General features: G+C 49.7%; 2 protein-coding genes across 2 annotated transcripts; one reads left to right on the forward strand and one right to left on the reverse strand.

The window, feature by feature from the left end:
* The first annotated feature begins 9,668 nt into the window (after positions 1–9,668).
* Positions 9,669–11,282, forward strand: LOC119291554 (patatin-like protein 1). Its single transcript, XM_037570330.1, has 4 exons — positions 9,669–10,027; positions 10,116–10,296; positions 10,414–10,575; positions 10,667–11,282. Exons 1-4 carry the CDS (start codon positions 9,669–9,671, stop codon positions 11,231–11,233), a joined length of 1,269 nt encoding a protein of 422 aa, XP_037426227.1. The 3' UTR covers positions 11,234–11,282.
* Positions 11,283–11,368: 86 nt separating this feature from the next.
* LOC119291553 (rhamnogalacturonan I rhamnosyltransferase 1-like) lies at positions 11,369–15,199 on the reverse strand. The gene is made up of 8 exons (XM_037570329.1): positions 14,798–15,199; positions 14,316–14,383; positions 14,156–14,244; positions 13,910–14,072; positions 13,130–13,419; positions 12,485–12,689; positions 12,110–12,267; positions 11,369–11,939 (listed from the first exon to the last, which is right to left on the reverse strand). Exons 1-8 carry the CDS (start codon positions 14,973–14,975, stop codon positions 11,675–11,677), a joined length of 1,416 nt encoding a protein of 471 aa, XP_037426226.1. The 5' UTR covers positions 14,976–15,199; the 3' UTR covers positions 11,369–11,674.
* Positions 15,200–17,109: the final 1,910 nt, after the last annotated feature.

Here is a 17,109-nt window from a genome sequence, read left to right on the forward strand (position 1 = left end):
ATTCTTTATGCAAAGCAAGAATATAAAAGTAAATTATCTGTTACTTACCCGAATCCGGAGCTCTCCAGGAGCGTTCACCGATCTGCCCCGTAGTGTGTCTGATGCTGCCGCATTCTACCAAGCCGAAGAGGGCAGCTCGACAGAAAAGGTGTTCTGGTCTCAATATGCTGAGGCCGGACATCCGGTGCCCCTGAGCGACCAGCTGAAGCAGCTGGTTGAACTCCACAAGGTGGCTGAACAGCCATGAAGGGCCTCATAGTTCGGCTGTGGCCTAGAGAAGCCATGCCTGGGAGTTACTTCAGTCTGGTGTTGTGGCTGGTGGACGCATGTCCATGGATTGAGGTCATCAAGCGCTCTGTCTGTATCGAAGGTGCCCGTCGGGCCCTTGCCCGTGCTAAAGTGCACTGGGGCAAGCTGGACGCTGAGAAGCTTTTGACGGACGCACCACCGCCGGGCAAGGAGTATCGCACGCCCGAGATGTATTATAAGGGCGTCCTGAAGGGTGCCCGCCTTATAGCGGACGAATGCTCCAAAGATGTAATTTTTGAGTAGACTCGCATCTGTTATCCTGTACGCTGAAAACTCTGTTCATATGTGTTAAGCAACGCTTTGTTAATTTAAAATATTACCTTCTGTGCGGCCGTTTATCAAATCTGAGAGACGCAAGTCGTCGGCTTCTACCCCCATGCCACGAGTGCTGGGGTGTTCGGGATAAACCTGAGCGCTCTTGTTCCCATTCTTGGGTCCGTCTAGGGAGGCGCTCAGCACAATGAACCAGGCCATCGGACTTATAATGCTTTATCACTCTCACTTAGCCATAGAATTCTATAATTTTAAATTTCGGCGAAGCCCCTAGTATTCAGAAGACCGAGTTCGGGGCGCTATCCATGCCTAGGCCGGATAAGTCCGGCTCCTCGCTCTAAGCGGCATAAGTCTTGAAGGACTCGAAAAACCTCGCGAACAGCGACCGGTCTCTCACATTATCATGACGGTCAGTTTTAGCTTTCTCTACTGAGGTGTTAACCCAGCTCAACTGGGGCACAATCGCAGTAGTTCTCCCGGCGCTACCTTAGCCAACATTGCGGAACGTAAGGTACCAAAACATGGGAGCCGGGCAAACCCAACTATTGACCAAAGACATGATTCGGAGCCGATGCATATAGTGCTATAAGTTCGGGGTGCCGCACTCATGAGAGTGTTCGATCTTCTCACACCATGTTATGGGGTGCTTAAGCCCCTGGTGTATTGGCCATACCAAAGTGTACGGTTGCAGAATGTCATGACTGAACATATTTGTATATAAAAAATAGATGAGTACAATAATAGATAAGAGCTATGTATTGTTTATTAAAAAAGGGCTGCTATGAAAGCTAAACGATACAAGTAGTGTGATAAGCAAGAGATGGGATTATTTGACATGTCCCCCTCCAGGGGCAAGCTGCGGGACTTTAAGTAAAACAGGTATTAAGCTTGTTATAGAGACCACCTGGACATTTGACGTGGCTTGTTCTCTCCCTGGTTGTTGCATCGTGTGTTCGGCGAGTGTATTGCCAGACAGGCCTTCCGAATAGTTGGGTCCTAAAAGTGTATAAAAAGGAAACGGCGGAATAGGGAGCCCCTTAGTGCGGTTGAGCCGCATTCTGGGTGTGCCGTAGTTGTGCCCCTCCCCTTATGCCCATGGTATCTCTAAGGCGTAATTATGTACGCGTGGTACCGATATCACCATCTGGCGAGGGCTGGGGTTGGGGCCGCACTGCTATGCTTTCTCGGAACGTGCCAGCCGGATTTGTTGTAGGTTACTTCAGGCTCGCTTGACGTTGTTCGGACGTTTAACACCTGGATTGGAGAATTGCCTTGAGAGGCTACTCTGTACTTCCGCCGCCAGGGCCGCCGTGTGCTTCTCCATTCGGAGAGAGCGTTCGGTGTTTCCATTTACCGTGATGACTCCGCGAGGTCCTGGCATCTTGAGCTTGAGATATGCATAGTGCGGCACCGCATTGAATTTTCCAAATGCGGTTCGTCCGAGCAGGGCTTGATAGCCACTGCGGAATGGGACTATGTCGAAGATTAACTCTTTGCTTCGGAAATTATCCGGGGATCCGAAGACCACTTCGAGTGTAACCGAGCCTGTACATCTAGCTTCTACACCTGGTATGATGCCTTTAAAGGTTGTCTTTGTGGGTTTAATCCTTGAGGGATCGATACCCATTTTCGCACTGTATCCTGATAAAGCAGGTTCAGGCTGCTGCCGCCGTCCATTAGGACTCTGGTGAGGTGAATCCGTCGATAATTGGGTTTAGGACCAATGCGGCGAATCCTTCATGACGGATGCTAGTGGGGTGGTCCCTTCAATCAAAAGTGATCGGGCAGGAGGACCATGGGTTGAACTTTGGGGCGACTGGCTCCAACGCATAGACGTCCTTGAGAGCATGCTTCCGCTCCCTTTTGGGGATGTGGGTTGCGTATATCATGTTCACCGTCCGCACTTGCCGGGGAAATCCCTTCTGTCCTCTGTTGTTCAGCGGCCAGGGCTCCTCCTCGTCATCGCTATGCAACCCCATGTCTATGGTTTCGACACTTAACTTGCCTGCCTGCTTGAACACCCAACAATCCCTGTTGGTGTGGTTGGCTGGCTGTTCGGGGGTGCCGTGTATCTGGCACGAGCGATCGAGTATCCGGTCTAAACTGGATGGGCCCGGAGGGTTTCTTTTGAATGGCTTCTTCCGCTGACCAGGTTTAGAGCCTCTGAATCCGGCATTGACTGCCGTATCTTCAGTATTGTCGCTGTTAATGCGGCGCTTGTGCTTGTTGCAATGTGACCTGCCATTGTTGTCCTTGGTATCCGAATTGCTAGGGCTCTTGGTTATGTTATTGCTACAAGCTAGCCAGCTGTCTTCTCCCGCACAAAAGCGGGTCATGAGTCTCGTGAGGGCTGCCATAGATTTCGGCTTTTCCTGTCCTAGGTGCCGGGCAAGCCATTCGTCTCGGATGTTGTGCCTGAAGGCTGCAAGGGCCTCGGCGTCCGGACAGTCGACTATTTGATTTTTCTTGGTTAGGAACCGTGTCCAGAATTGTCTGGCCGATTCCTCTGGCTACTGGATTATGTGGCTTAGGTCATCGGCGTCTGGTGATCGCACATAAGTGCCCTGGAAGTTGTCAAGGAATGCGGATTCCAGGTCCTCCCAGCAACTAATTGACTCTGCTGGCAGGCTGTTACGCCAATGTCGAGCTGGTCCTTTAAGCTTGAGCGGGAGGTATTTGATGGCGTGTAGATCATCACCACGGGCCATGTGGATATGAAGGAGATAATCCTCGATCCATACCGCAGGATCTGTTGTGCCACCATATGATTCGATGTTTACGGGTTTAAAGCCATCGGGGATTTGATGATCCATTACTTCGTCTGTGAAGCATAGTGGGTGTGCGGCGCCCCTGTACTAGGCTATATCACGACGCAGCTCGGATGAGCTTGGTCTGTTGTATTCGGCCTGGCCGTATTTATCATGTCCGATGTGACGGCTAGCATCACGTGAAGCGGGGCGCCCACGTGATCCGTAGATCGATCTTGTTTGCCTTGCCTTATTCTCCAATATATCTCGCAGGTCTGTTGCGTCTCCCTGCACTCTGGTATGTTTTGAGCGATGCCGGGGTGCGGCTTGGGTCGAGGGCCTGAAGGCCTCTCTATCGCGGCCACGGGGTGGCCGATCGGGCGCATCGTACACTGGTGATGTAGGTTTAGTTGCTTCCTCCTCAAGTTGGTGTAGCAGCCTGCGCTATGGGTAGCTCTTGGAGGGGTGTTCGAGTTTATACTCTTCGGCCCCCAGGACTTCGGTCCATCTGTCGGCTAGCAAGTCTTGGTCAGCTCTAAGTTGCTGCTGTTTTTTCTTGAGGCTGCTTGTCGTGGCCATAAGTCTGCGTTTGAAACGCTCTTGTTTGACGGGATCCTCTGGCACGACGAATTCGTCGTCGTCGAGGCTTGCCTCGTCTTCGGAGGGAGGCATATAATTGTCGTCCTCAACCTCTTTGTCGGCCGCTCTCTCATGAGGGCTGGCTCCTTCGTCCTCCTGCACTGAATCCTGCTGGAGGGGGTTGTCTTCGGCACTGTCCGGCGTGTTGTTATCTCCGGTGCCGGAATCGCCGTTTTTGCTTTGGCGGGATTTAGAGCGGCGCCGCTGACGTCGGCGCTTGGGTTGCTTCTTGGAGGGGCCGTCCTCTGTTTTTTCATCACCATCTCCTGCTTTGGGGGTGTCCACCATGTATATGTCATATGACGAGGTGGCTTTCCAGTTCCCTATAGGTGCTGGTTCTTGGTCGTCTCCTTCATCGGCGTCCATACTGTCGATGTCTTCGGAGTCAAAGTCGAGCATGTCGGTTAAATTGTCGACAGTGGCTATGAGGTGGGTGGTGGGTGGGCTTCAAATTTCTTCGTCGTCCGCATCCCAACCATGCTAACCGTAATCCGGCCAGGGCTCTCCTGACAAAGAGAGAGACTTTAGTGAATTCAGGATATCGCCAAAGGGCGAGTGCTGAAAGACGTCCGTGGCGGTGAACTCCATGATTGGAGCCCAATCGGGTTTGATCGGGAGAGGTGCGGAATATACGGAGTCCGGAGCGGAGTCCGGCACCTTGGAGTCACGGGCCCTGCAAAGGACTAGGCTGGTATTCGGCTCTATCGCCGTAGAGATTGTGGCTCCCGGGGTGGCGTCCAACCGTCCATCCCCGACTAGCGCAGTCGGCTCCGAGCTAATGATCGGAGCGGACACCTGAGCGGCACTCTGGGCGCTGTCCGGCGGCAGAGTTAGATCATGCCCATCGGGACAGAGCGGCACGCTCGGCCGTGGCTCGAATCCATTGAAGATCAAGTCCCCGTGGATGTCGAACGTGTAATTTAAGCTTCCAAACCTGACCTGATGGCCAGGGGCGTGGCTTTCGATCTGCTCCAGATGGCCAAGCGAGTTGGCCTGCAGTGTGAAGCCGCTGAATATGAAGATCTGTCCGGGGAGAAAGGTCTCACCCTGGACCGCGTCGTGGTTGATGAACGAAGAAGCCATCGGGCCTAAAGGTGACGACACAGAGGAACTCTCAATGAAAGCACCAATGTCGGTGTCAAAACCGGCGGATCTCGGGTAGGGGGTCCCGAACTGTGCGTCTAGGCGGATGGTAACAGGAGACAAGGGACACGATGTTTTTACCCAGGTTCGGGCCCTCTCGATGGAGGTAAAACCCTACTCCTGCTTGATTAATATTGATGATATTGGTAGTACAAGAGTGGATCTACCACGAGATCAGAGAGGCTAAACCCTAGAAGCTAGCCTATGGTATGATTGTTGTTCGTCCTACGGACTAAAACTCTCCGGTTTATATAGACACCGGAGAGGGCTAGGGCTACACAGAGTCGGTTACAATGGGAGGAGATCTTCATATCATATCGCCAAGCTTGCCTTCCACGCCAAGGAAAGTCCCATCCGGACACGGGACGGAGTCTTCAATCTTGTATCTTCATAGTCCGGGAGTCCAGCCAAAGGTCATAGTCCGGTCATCCGGACACCCCCTAATCCAGGACTCCCTCAATAGGCAAGAAACCAATCAAGTTTCTAGGCAAACCTCTAGTGATAAGATTAACAGTTCTAAGATTGAGAATCATGTCAATGGACTCATCAAGGATAGGATGCATAGGATCAACATGAGGTGCACAAGGGCTAGTAATGTACTTGTTCAAATGATATTCATTGAAAATCACAAGCATCTCATTTTTCCACTCATGAAAATACTCTCCATCAAGTATAGGCACTATGTCTAAGACTCCCCAAAGTAGACTCATCCATCTTCCTCCAATGGTGTTTAAACCAAGGCAATGGAGACCAAAGCTCTGATACCAATTGAAAGGATCGAGAAGAGGTGTCTAGAGGGAGGGTGAATAGACCCTTAACACACAAAGTTGGCAGTTTTTCAAGTTTAGGTAGAGTTTAAGCACGAGTTTAACCATTCACAATACATATCAAGCAAGCATGCAAAGAGTATATGAGCAGCAGAAAGTAAAGCATGCAACTTGCAACAAACTAAAGGGGGGGATTGGAGTGTGCAAACGCAATTGGAGACACGGATGTTTTTGGCATAGTTCCGATAGGTGGTGCTATCGTACATCCACGTTGATGGAGACTTCAACCCATGAAGGGTAACAGTTGCGCGAGTCCACGGAGGGCTCCACCCATGAAGGGTCCATGAAGAAGCAACCTTATCTATCCCACCATGGCCATCGCCCACGAAGGACTTGCCTCACTAGGGTAGATCTTCACGAAGTAGGCGATCTCCTTGCCCTTACAAACTCCTTGGTTCAACTCCACAATCTTGTCGGAGGCTCCCAAGTGACACCTAACCAATTTTGGAGACACCACTCTCCAAAAGGTAATAGACGGTGTGTTGTTGATGAACTCCTTACTCTTGTGCTTCAAATGATAGTCTCCCCAACACTCAACTCACTCTCATAGGATTGGATTTGGTGGAAAGCTAATTTGAGTGGAAAGCAACTTGGGGAAGGCTAGAGATCAAGATTCATATGGTAGGAATGGAATATCTTGGTCTCAACACATGAGTAGGTGGCTCTCTCTCAGAAAATGGATAATGGAAGTGTAGGCATAATCTGATGGCTTCCCTCACGAATGAGGAGAGGGTGGAGGGGTATATATAGCCTCCACACAAAATCTAACCATTACACACATTACACCAAACTTGGTTGGACTGGATCACAAATCTCGGTCGGACCGATTCAGTTCATATGTGACCGTTGGACAATTTCGATGGGACCGACATGCATCTCGGTAGGACCGATATCATTAGGGTTAGGTCATAACATAGTCTCGGTTGGACCGATTACTCAAACTCGATTGGACCGACTTTGGTAATAAGCTAAACAAAGAGTTGGTCAGGCAAACTCGGTGGGACCGATTCGCTCGTCTCGGTGGGACCGAAGCGTTACGAAAAGGAAACAAAGAGTTTGCATTACAGACTCGGTGGGACCGATCGCGTATTTCGATTGGACCGAAATGTTACGAAGGGAAATAGAGAGTTTTCAATCCCATCTCGGTGAGACCGAGATCCCAATCGGTGAGACCGAAAAGACTAGGGTTTCTGGCAGTGGCTATGTCAAATGAACTCGGTGGCGCCGGATAGATCAAATCGGTGGGGCCGAGTTTGACTTTAGGTTTGGGACATATGTGGATATGAGAAAGTGGTTGAGGGCTTTGGAGCATATCACTAAGCATTTTGAGCAAGCAAGCCATTAAGCAACACCTCATCCCCTTTTAATAGTATTGGCTTTCCTATAGACTCAATGTGATCTTGGATCACTGAAATAGAAAATGTAGAGTCCTGAGCTTTGAGCTTGAGCCAATCATTTGTCCTTAGCATCTAGAAGGGGTTCCACATCCTCTTGCCCATGCCACTCCACTGTTGAACTTATCTGAGATATACTGGATAAAAGAGTTAGTCCAACAAGAGATATGTTGTCATGAATTTTCAAAATCACCCAGGGAGCACTTGTGCTTTCACTATTTGTAGAAAATAGGGCTGGCGTTGATGGAAAATGGCGTGCCACCAACGAAAGTTGTGGTTATCCGTTTTTCCACTAGTGCAATGATCATTGATGATATGAGAAAAATTAAGTGACATAAAATAACAGTCATCAGAGATAGCAGAAGCTACTGAAGAAGAGTAACCATCGATTAGGGCAACAATAACCTCCGCACTATCAGAGTTGACCTTGATCTTACAGCATCCAACGGAACTTGCAAGGTTCATTCCAAACCTCACTGCAACTGCCTCCACTGTGAATGAGTGAAAGAAAATATCTATCTTTTCATTGGCGGCTGGAATGAACTTTTCATGATGATATCGGATGACTGCTCCGAGAGCGTGTCCACATCAAAACCCGCATCAATGTTTACTTTAACTTTGCCATGTCTTGGTTTCAACCAAGCGCCCGATCTCACTTTGGCCCTAGGAATGTATCAGATGGTACAGTTAGCTGCTAAACATCTTACTGCTATATTAATTTGAGCAGCGTTTGCGTTTCTTCTCCGTGTGTCAACTTATGGCGCTCATACCCCAAGTACCAGGCTACCATTGCCACCATTTCTTTCAACTTTGGTAGCTCAAGCACTTGGGCATCTTACTCTAGAAGGCACAACTGATGCTCCAAAATCACTTCACTTGCCATGTCGACCAGCAACGCCTTTATGATGATCTCATTGATCCTAAGGAGTTTCCAAACCCCACGGCCGCCTTGAATTCAAACAATAAGTGTCTTATGGTATCCGGGCACAAGTCACACACAGGGCAACTCGGGTTTTATCGTCAAATGTTTGTTCGCCAGAATAGCATGGCAGGTAATTGCGCTATGGAGAGCCCTCCAGATGAAGATTTTAATCTTAACTGGACAGGTTAAGTTCCAAACTGAGTCCTACATGCCTGTTCGATTAGAGGCTCCTGACGTAGCCTCCAGCTTATGACCGAATTGGAACTTTGGAACTCTCATTCTGCATGATAGGCCAAACGTGCCTTAAAAACACCGGTCTTTGTCAAATTCCATCCAAAAAATCTATCATTTCATATAGTGGAAGAGGGATAGCCATAACCCTTTGAGCATCAACATGCCAAAACATTTGTTTTACTAATTGTTCATCCCAATTCTCCATTGATGAATTAATAAGATCGTTGACCCTAGTCAGAAGATGATTTCCTCTAGGTGTTATAACCTTTTTTGAGGGGCCATGCGGCATCCAAGAATCTTCCAATATCTTCATTTTCTCACCATCACCAACTCTCCAAATATGTCCACGTCACGATGTTTCAACTCCAGCCATAATACTCTCTCATGTGTAAGAAACTTTCTTTTTCGAAGTTGCATCGATAAGATCTCCATCCGAAAAGCATTTTGCCTTAAGGATCGAGGCACATAATGAATCTGGGTTGTCAATGAGCCTCCATCATGTTTAGCCAAGAGAGCAAGATTAAAACAACTGGTATCTCTAAAATCTATGCCACCTTTCTTCTTTGGAATACACATGTTCCACCATGCAAACCAATGCAACCTCTTATGTGGCATCATCACCCTACAAAAAACGAGATACCGCATCTGTAATTCCTTTTGCAAACTTTTTTAAGTATAACTTGAGCAATGGACTTAATTAGAACCTCTATCTCCGGAAGACATGCATTTCTCCTTCCAACCAGTAAGTTTAAGAATTAAGATCTGCCTCCTACCACAGTCGATATGGGATTTAAGCAACTATTCGGGAACCATTTGCAGTGAACTCAACATGGGGCGTCCTCAGTTTGGTGAGAGAGTGGACCGCGCTCTCGCACTGTCTACGCCAAGACCGACCGGTTCCTTCTTCCACTGCATGTCTTCAGTTAACCACACCCGCATCTGTTTACTGTACCCTCTCTCAGTCCAAAAATAGACGAGCGCGCGCTACGGCACAAGCCATTGCAGCCACTCGCTCGCCGCTAGCAAATCCACCAATTACTACCATCGATCTGGGTACCCTCTTGTGCGGCGACCGATCTCGTCTTCTTCTTCCTCTTGATTGTCAACCGAGGTGCCGCCAGTTTGCAACGGCGGCTGATCGATCAGACGCGCGCGCGCGTGCGTGGCCGCCGGGTCGATGATGGCAAGCTACTGGTGCCGGCGCCCCTGCGAGTCGTGCAGCACGAGGGCGATGGCGGGCAGCGTGGTGGGCCAGCCGGTGGCTCCGGGGCAGCGGGTGACGGTGCTGACCATCGACGGGGGCGGCATCCGCGGCCTCATCCCGGGCACCATCCTCGCCTTCCTCGAGGCCAAGCTGCAGGAGCTGGACGGGCCGGGCGCGCGCCTGGCCGACTACTTCGACTGCATCGCCGGCACCAGCACCGGCGGCCTCATCACCGCCATGATCACCGCGCCCGGCAAGGACGGCCGCCCGCTCTTCGCCGCCAAGGACGTCAACCGCTTCTACCTCGACAACGGGCCCTACATCTTCCCGCAAAGGTGAGAGCACGAACGATCTCATCTCATGGACATGGATCATGCGCGCTGAACTGGTGATTGATGTATGAATTGCATTGAGTTGTGCCAGGAGGTGCGCGCTCGCCGCGGTGACCGCGTCGCTGAGGCGGCCGAGGTACAACGGCAAGTACCTGCACGGCAAGATCAGGAGCATGCTCGGCGAGACGAGGCTGTGCGACGCGCTCACCGACGTCGTCATCCCCACCTTCGACGTCAAGCTTCTCCAGCCCATCATCTTCTCCACATACGACGTATGCTAATTTTATACGAGGACTAATGTGATGATCAGATCGATCCATCCTTGGATCATGGATCAGACAGACATGGGGCTAAAAACGTGATGGATCATGCGTGCGTCGTCCGTGCAGGCCAGGTGCATGCCCCTGAAGAACGCGCGGCTCGCCGACGTCTGCATCGGCACCTCGGCCGCTCCGACCTACCTCCCCGCGCACCACTTCCACACCCACGACGGCAACGGCAAGGAGCGTGAGTACAACCTCATCGACGGCGGCGTCGCCGCCAACAATCCGGTAACCAATCAAGCGTCTGCCCGTCGGTCAGATGTTCAGACACGCTTGCCCGACCCGAGCACACTGACCAACTGAGCTGTGAGAAATGCAGACGATGGTGGCGATGACGCAGATCACCAAGAAGATGATGGGCAAGGACAGGGAGGAGCTGTACCCGGTGGAGCCGTCGGACTGCGGCAAGTTCCTGGTGCTGTCCGTCGGGACCGGCTCGACGTCCGACCAGGGGCTGTACACGGCGAAGCAGTGCTCCCAGTGGGGCATCATCAGCTGGCTGCGCAACAAGGGCATGGCGCCCATCATCGACATCTTCATGGCGGCCAGCTCCGACCTCGTCGACATCCACGCCGCCGTGCTCTTCCAGTCGCTGCACAGCGACGCCAACTACCTCCGCATCCAGGACAACTCGCTCCACGGCCCGGCGGCCACGGTGGACGCCGCCACGCCCGAGAACATGGCGGAGCTCCTCAGGATCGGCGAGCGGATGCTGGCGCAGAGGGTGTCCAGGGTGAACGTGGAGACCGGGAGGTACGAGGAGATAAAGGGGGCCGGGAGCAACGCCGACGCGCTCGCCGGCTTCGCCAGGCAGCTCTCCGACGAGAGGAGGACAAGGCTCGGCCGCCGGCGCGGTGGCGCCGGCCGCCTGAAATCCAGCCGCTGATCTTGTAGCTTAGTGTGGCTTAGTTTCATTCATTTTCTATATACAGTATATTTTTTTGGCTGGGATAGGTAGAGAAAGCTTCACATGGATAATGACAGGAAATGAGGAGTTCAGGAAAAATAACAACACTTGATGGAACCAAAATGTCTCTCAATTGGTCACCGTGGCAATTGTATATCCCTTCCGATATCATCATGAATTTAATCACCGGTGAACAATAGCGCAAACGACCAACAAAAATTTACACACAGCATCCCTACTTTGGCTAGCTTGAAAATAAATGAATGGATTGCAGCATAGAAAGAAAAAAGAAAAACCTGGCCTATACAACAGAACACTGGGAACACCAGTTAAACGATCGTGGCGACTCTGCCTGCTTGCCGGCTTCAGTCCGCGGATCATCACAAACAGTAACTTGCACAGGCGAGGCTGCAAATGTGCTCACCTTACAGTGACTGTATCCTTGCTTCCACTGCACAGGCTTGAATTGGCCAGGCACTCGTGGGGGTTAGCGTAGAAATAATCCTCCTCTTTTGGCTTGTTTTCGAGTTTTCGCCGACAAGATGGTTGGACTACACGGCCTCTATGAACTTCTTGGACAGAAAATGTAAAATTCTCCCAGGAAATTGTCTTGCTGTTGTACAAGTCTATAAGTTCAACTAGTTTTCGCCGGTCTGGCAACATGCTTTTTCGGAAACCCAGGAACCTGAAGATGAAAATTCAACCAGATAATTATGACCAGATGATACTATTTATTTATTTTTATAAAGAGTAAACTGGTACGAATCTTGTTGCAGAAGATGGCTATATCTACACACTATATCCTGAAAAGCTATTTGATTGTTTCTATAAGATGAAATCTTGCTGTATAGATACCTTCTGTGGCCTTCAACAAGTTTCGCCATGTTACCATCAAAAGTAGGAAGGAAAACATCACTAGCAGTGGATACAATGAAATCGAGTGCAGCCATCTGAGAAGAGTGGTTTTGAAACTGGCGCAGAGGTTCTGAATCTAGCAGCATCTCTTTTCTTACCTGAAAGATAATCGGTATTGCTTATATTAGCAGGTTTGGTCCATACAGGGGGAGTATCACACTTTGGACACATGGCATGGAAGGTCAGAAACTGCAAGCAGTGCTGGCAGAAACGAGCAAAATCTCACTTGCAATGAATAGTCAGGAATTGCACTGTAGTTATTTCCATGAAACATGAAGAAGCCAATGTAGTTGACAAAGTGTTGGACACACTTACAAGTTTTGGAAAAGCAGCTCGCAATGGTTTCAATCTCTTTTCTCCCCCGTAAATTTCACCAGCAGCAATGTATATGAGAGTATCCTTTTCAAAGCCCAGGGCTTTCAAAACCAGTGATGCCTCCTCAGGCGTAAGTGGGCATAGTCCTTCTGATCTCTTGGCTTTCGAATTAATTTCTTTTTCTCTCCACCATGGATATGCATATCTGATTGATAGAAAGAAAAAGTAGGATTCTGGTGATTCAAAGTTTGTGCATCAGTTTTCAGCTCAATAAAACAGCAAGACCAAGATAGATGGCACTTAGACAATTTGAATATGCTAACAACAGATGAGCAATTGAATTTCTATTCCATTGACATGAATCCATCATGAAATGGGAAATGTATGAAAAAGCGCCATTTGTTGAGACTGATACTGATGTTACACTGCATCCGGCTCTAAACATAAGCAATAAAAAATTGAGAAATGTATGCAGGACCACAGGAGACAAACTAATATATACAGCATCTATGTCACCATTGCTAGTATCTGTAGATAAGTCAAGAATCAATAAGTAATCATTATCCTTCTTCTGTTAGGAATTACTTGAGTCAATCTCCAAAAGGCTACTATGTATTTCTTGACGTTAGGTGAAAAAAATTGTACCTCATTCTTTTGAGTTCCTCAGCTTCTTCAGGATTAAGACCATGATTGCAACCAGAAAATGCCAGCATGTCCATCTCATATCGTAAATGCAATGCCACAAAGGATCCCTTGTCTCGAAGTTTCTGTACCAATTTATTCCCCAGAGCCTCAATTTGAGGGGTAAACTTCAGAGCACGAAAATTAACACGGCATCTAACAAGTTGAAGCTCAGTACTGATGCCATTATTTGCTAACCGAGCATCTGTCTTATTAAAGTGGATGACTTTATATTTGCTGAAGAGTGGTAAGATCTGCACAGGTGAGAGACTATAAAGAGTACATAGTAATGCGGCAAATTTGATAAATTTGACCTATAGACGCAATTAAATCACAGAATGAACTGTCCGTAGAACTATTTCACGCGGCTGACCTGTGGCGCCTAGCTCTCAGGCGCTGCACTAGTGCAACGCCTGGGAGCTAGGCGCTGCACTAGTGCAACGCCTAGGAGCTAGGCGCTGCACTGTATAGTGTGGCGCCTAGCTCTCAGGCGCTGCACACGACTTAGTAATTTTCTGATCACACGTGTGCGACGCTGGCCGTGTAGCGCCTATCTGTGAGGCGTTGCACAGCGTAGTCTGGCGCCTTCGTGGCGGGCGTCACACAAAAAGGTCAGCCGCGTGAAATAGTTTCACGGATAGTTCATTCTATGATTTGATTCCGTCTATAGGTCAAATTTGTTAAATTTGCCTAGTAATGCATGTACCGTGAAAGCAAGAGTGGATCCCAGATAAGCTGACAAACCTGGTGCAAGTAATATTTCTCATCTGACCAACTCACAGGTGACATGTCAAGTGTAGTGCTTGAATCTGTTGGACCAAACCTCTTTGGCAGCCGTTTAACAATGCGCACTTCATCTCTTAATGAGGTAATGAAATGCCTCACATCAAATATGTCTCCAAAATTGCTGAAAAGCATACAAAATACTAGTTGCTTAAGATATCAACCTGGTTAATACATAGAGCACCTCTTCAAGAAAATGGGATGAACCTCTGATCAGCCCAGAATGATCTCTTGTCAAGCACTGGCACAACCATCGTGAGGTTTAGCAAACGCGCCACTGCCACCATGTCACATATCTGAACGCATCGGCAAGAGTTAGAATGGGAAAGCTAGGATTGAAAAGCGGAAGTAAGCAAACACAGCTGACCTCTGAACGCATCTGATTAAGACCCCCATTGCAGGATATCTTCAGATAACCATTGCTTTTGTAGATTCCTGGAGAAAAAGTCAGATTTGCTGTTGGTGGCGATTGACTGAAATAGTAACATCTTGACAAAATATTTGCAAGCCCTTAAATAAGTACGTATCTCAACAAAACATCAAGGTAGAGCTTCAATTTCGGATTTTCAAGGCTTCCAGAGCGAACCATTTTTCTCGCTAAAGGCAGCTGAGCTTTCAGCAGCAGCCCCTCTAACTTCACAAATTTGGTACCAGTAAGAATTTCTTTCTTTGGCAGGAAAATTGGTATGAATTTGGGAAAGGGTGATCACAAAAACGCACCCACTCTTACATGTACCATTTCGCCATTGAATAACTTTATCACTTACGGAGTATTTGCTCGTAGATACAGAACTAATCGATAAAATTTACTAGCCAGTAACAACAAAAATAAGGCGGAAAGGCACGCACTTGGGGGCGGGGGCGGGGGCGGGGGCGAGGAAGGCGGCGGCGAGGGGCCGGGCGCGCCGCCGGCGAGGCCGAAGAGGGCGAGGAGGCGGCCGACGGCGACGAGCTGCGCGACGGAGGCCCAGAGCAGCAGGGCGACGCAGCCCGCCACGAGCCAGAACCTAGGCCTGGACCGCGCCATCGCAGCCTCACAGCCGGCGCCGGCCCCCGATCGGCGCCGGCATTTTTTGGAGGTCGCGGCGGCGGCGGCGGCTCCGGAGGATCTCGGGGAGGGCCCGTGCCCCTGGGGAGCTAAGATCTTGTTGGCCTAGCTGTGGGGAGACTGGGGCACACACACACACACACACACACAGAGAGAGAGAGAGAGAGAGAGAGAGAGAGTGTGTTGCTGCGGCCTGCGGCTACGCGTTTGGCTTTTGTGATTGTGTTGTTGGTAGCGGTAGCTGGTAGGAGGAGGACCGGCGGCTTGGCTTGACATGGATTATCCTTGGCCAAGTGTGTGAGCACACTGCCACTACACTAGTGGAGTATACATGAGACGGGCGATTCCAAGACTTGGGGAGCTCCTGCAGCCTAGGTTTTCTAGACTATGTGATTTTCATAGTTTTTCCATACTGTCTGTCTGTTTTTACCAACATAGTACATGAACATAAAATTAATATTAGCTGCTACTTCCTCCGTAAACAAATATAAAAACATTTAGCTCACTACATTAGTAATCTAAACGCTCTTATATTAGTTCACAGAGGAAGTACAGTTTACGGACTGAGATCCAGTGACCTGCCATAGGCATGTCACTGATGGACATGTTGTGGCATGCCCCCTCTTTTTGACGGTCCGATTGAGAATCAATGGGGCGGATCAAAGTAAAACAGCACACGTGGTACAGTGCAAGAGCATGGCGTTAACACAATACCTGACACTACAGGGATCCTGCACTGTACATCTCTACAATGCTAACTCGTTTGGGTTGTCCATTTTTACCCAACAACCATGTTACGCCGTGTCACCGGATCTCTGTCCACACTTTACACTTTTTACTCTGTCATGCTAACATCTTCGAGCGAAAGACTTTTCCATTCTATTCTTTGAAAAGATCTAATTCCACTATCAACATATAATGGAACAACAAACAAAAAAAACACCCATGTGCAGTCGACCGAAGTTCAAATAAGAAAAAGAAACTACTATGCGGCCGCTACGGGCACCCACAGTGTAGTATTTTACCGCCTCTATCTGTTGGGGAACGTAGCAATAATTCAAAATTTTCCTACGTATCACCAAGATCAATCTAGGAGATTCTAGCAACAAGAGAAAGAGGGGGGGGGGGATGTGCATCTTCATACCTTTGAAGATCTCTAAGCGGAAGCGTTACTAGAACGCGGATGATGGAGTCGTACTCACAGCGATTCAAATCGCGGAAGATCCGATCTAAAGCCAAACGGTCGGCGCCTCCACGTTCAACACACATACAGCCCGGGGACGTCTCCTCCTTCTTGATCCAGCAAGGGGAGAGGAGAAGTTGAGGGACAACTCCGGCAGCACGACGGCGTGGTGGTGGAGCTTGCAGTTCTCCGGCAGGGCTTCGCCAAGCACTATGGAGGAGGAGGAGGTGTTAGAGAGGGGGAGGGCTGCGCCAGGGGAAGGGTGTGGCAGCCCTCCCACCTCCCCTCTATTTATAGGGGCAAGGGAGAGGGGGCCGGCCCCCTCCAGATGGATCTAGAGGGGGGCGGCGGCCAAGGGGGGAGGCTTGCCCCCCCAAGCCAAGTGGGCGCCCCCTTTAGGGTTTCCCCCCAACCCTAGGCGCATGGGCCCTAGGGGGTTTGGCACCCAGCCCACCTAGGGGCTGGTTTCCCTCGTTATTCAGCCCATAGGACCCTCCGGGGCAGGTGGACCCTCCCGGTGGACCCCCGGAACCCTTTAGGTGGTCCCGATACAATACCGATAAACCCCCGAACACTTCCGGCGACCGAATAAGGACTCCCCATATATAAATCTTCATCTCCGGACCATTCCGGAACTCCTCGTTACGTCCGGGATCTCATCCGGGACTCCGAACAACATTTGGTAACCACATACTAATTCCCATAACAACTCTAGAGTCACCGAACCTTAAGTGTGTAGACCCTACGGGTTCGGGAATCATGCAGACATGACCCAGACATCTCTTCGGCCAATAACCAACAGCAGGATCTGGATAGCCATATTGGTTCCCACATGTTCCACGATGATCTCATCGGATGAACCACGATGTCGGGGATTCAATCAATCCCGTATACAATTCCCTTTGTCAACCGGTATGTTACTTGCCCGAG

This window comes from Triticum dicoccoides, chromosome 4B (assembly GCF_002162155.2).
Source record: "Triticum dicoccoides isolate Atlit2015 ecotype Zavitan chromosome 4B, WEW_v2.0, whole genome shotgun sequence".
Taxonomy (NCBI): Eukaryota; Viridiplantae; Streptophyta; class Magnoliopsida; order Poales; family Poaceae; genus Triticum; species Triticum dicoccoides.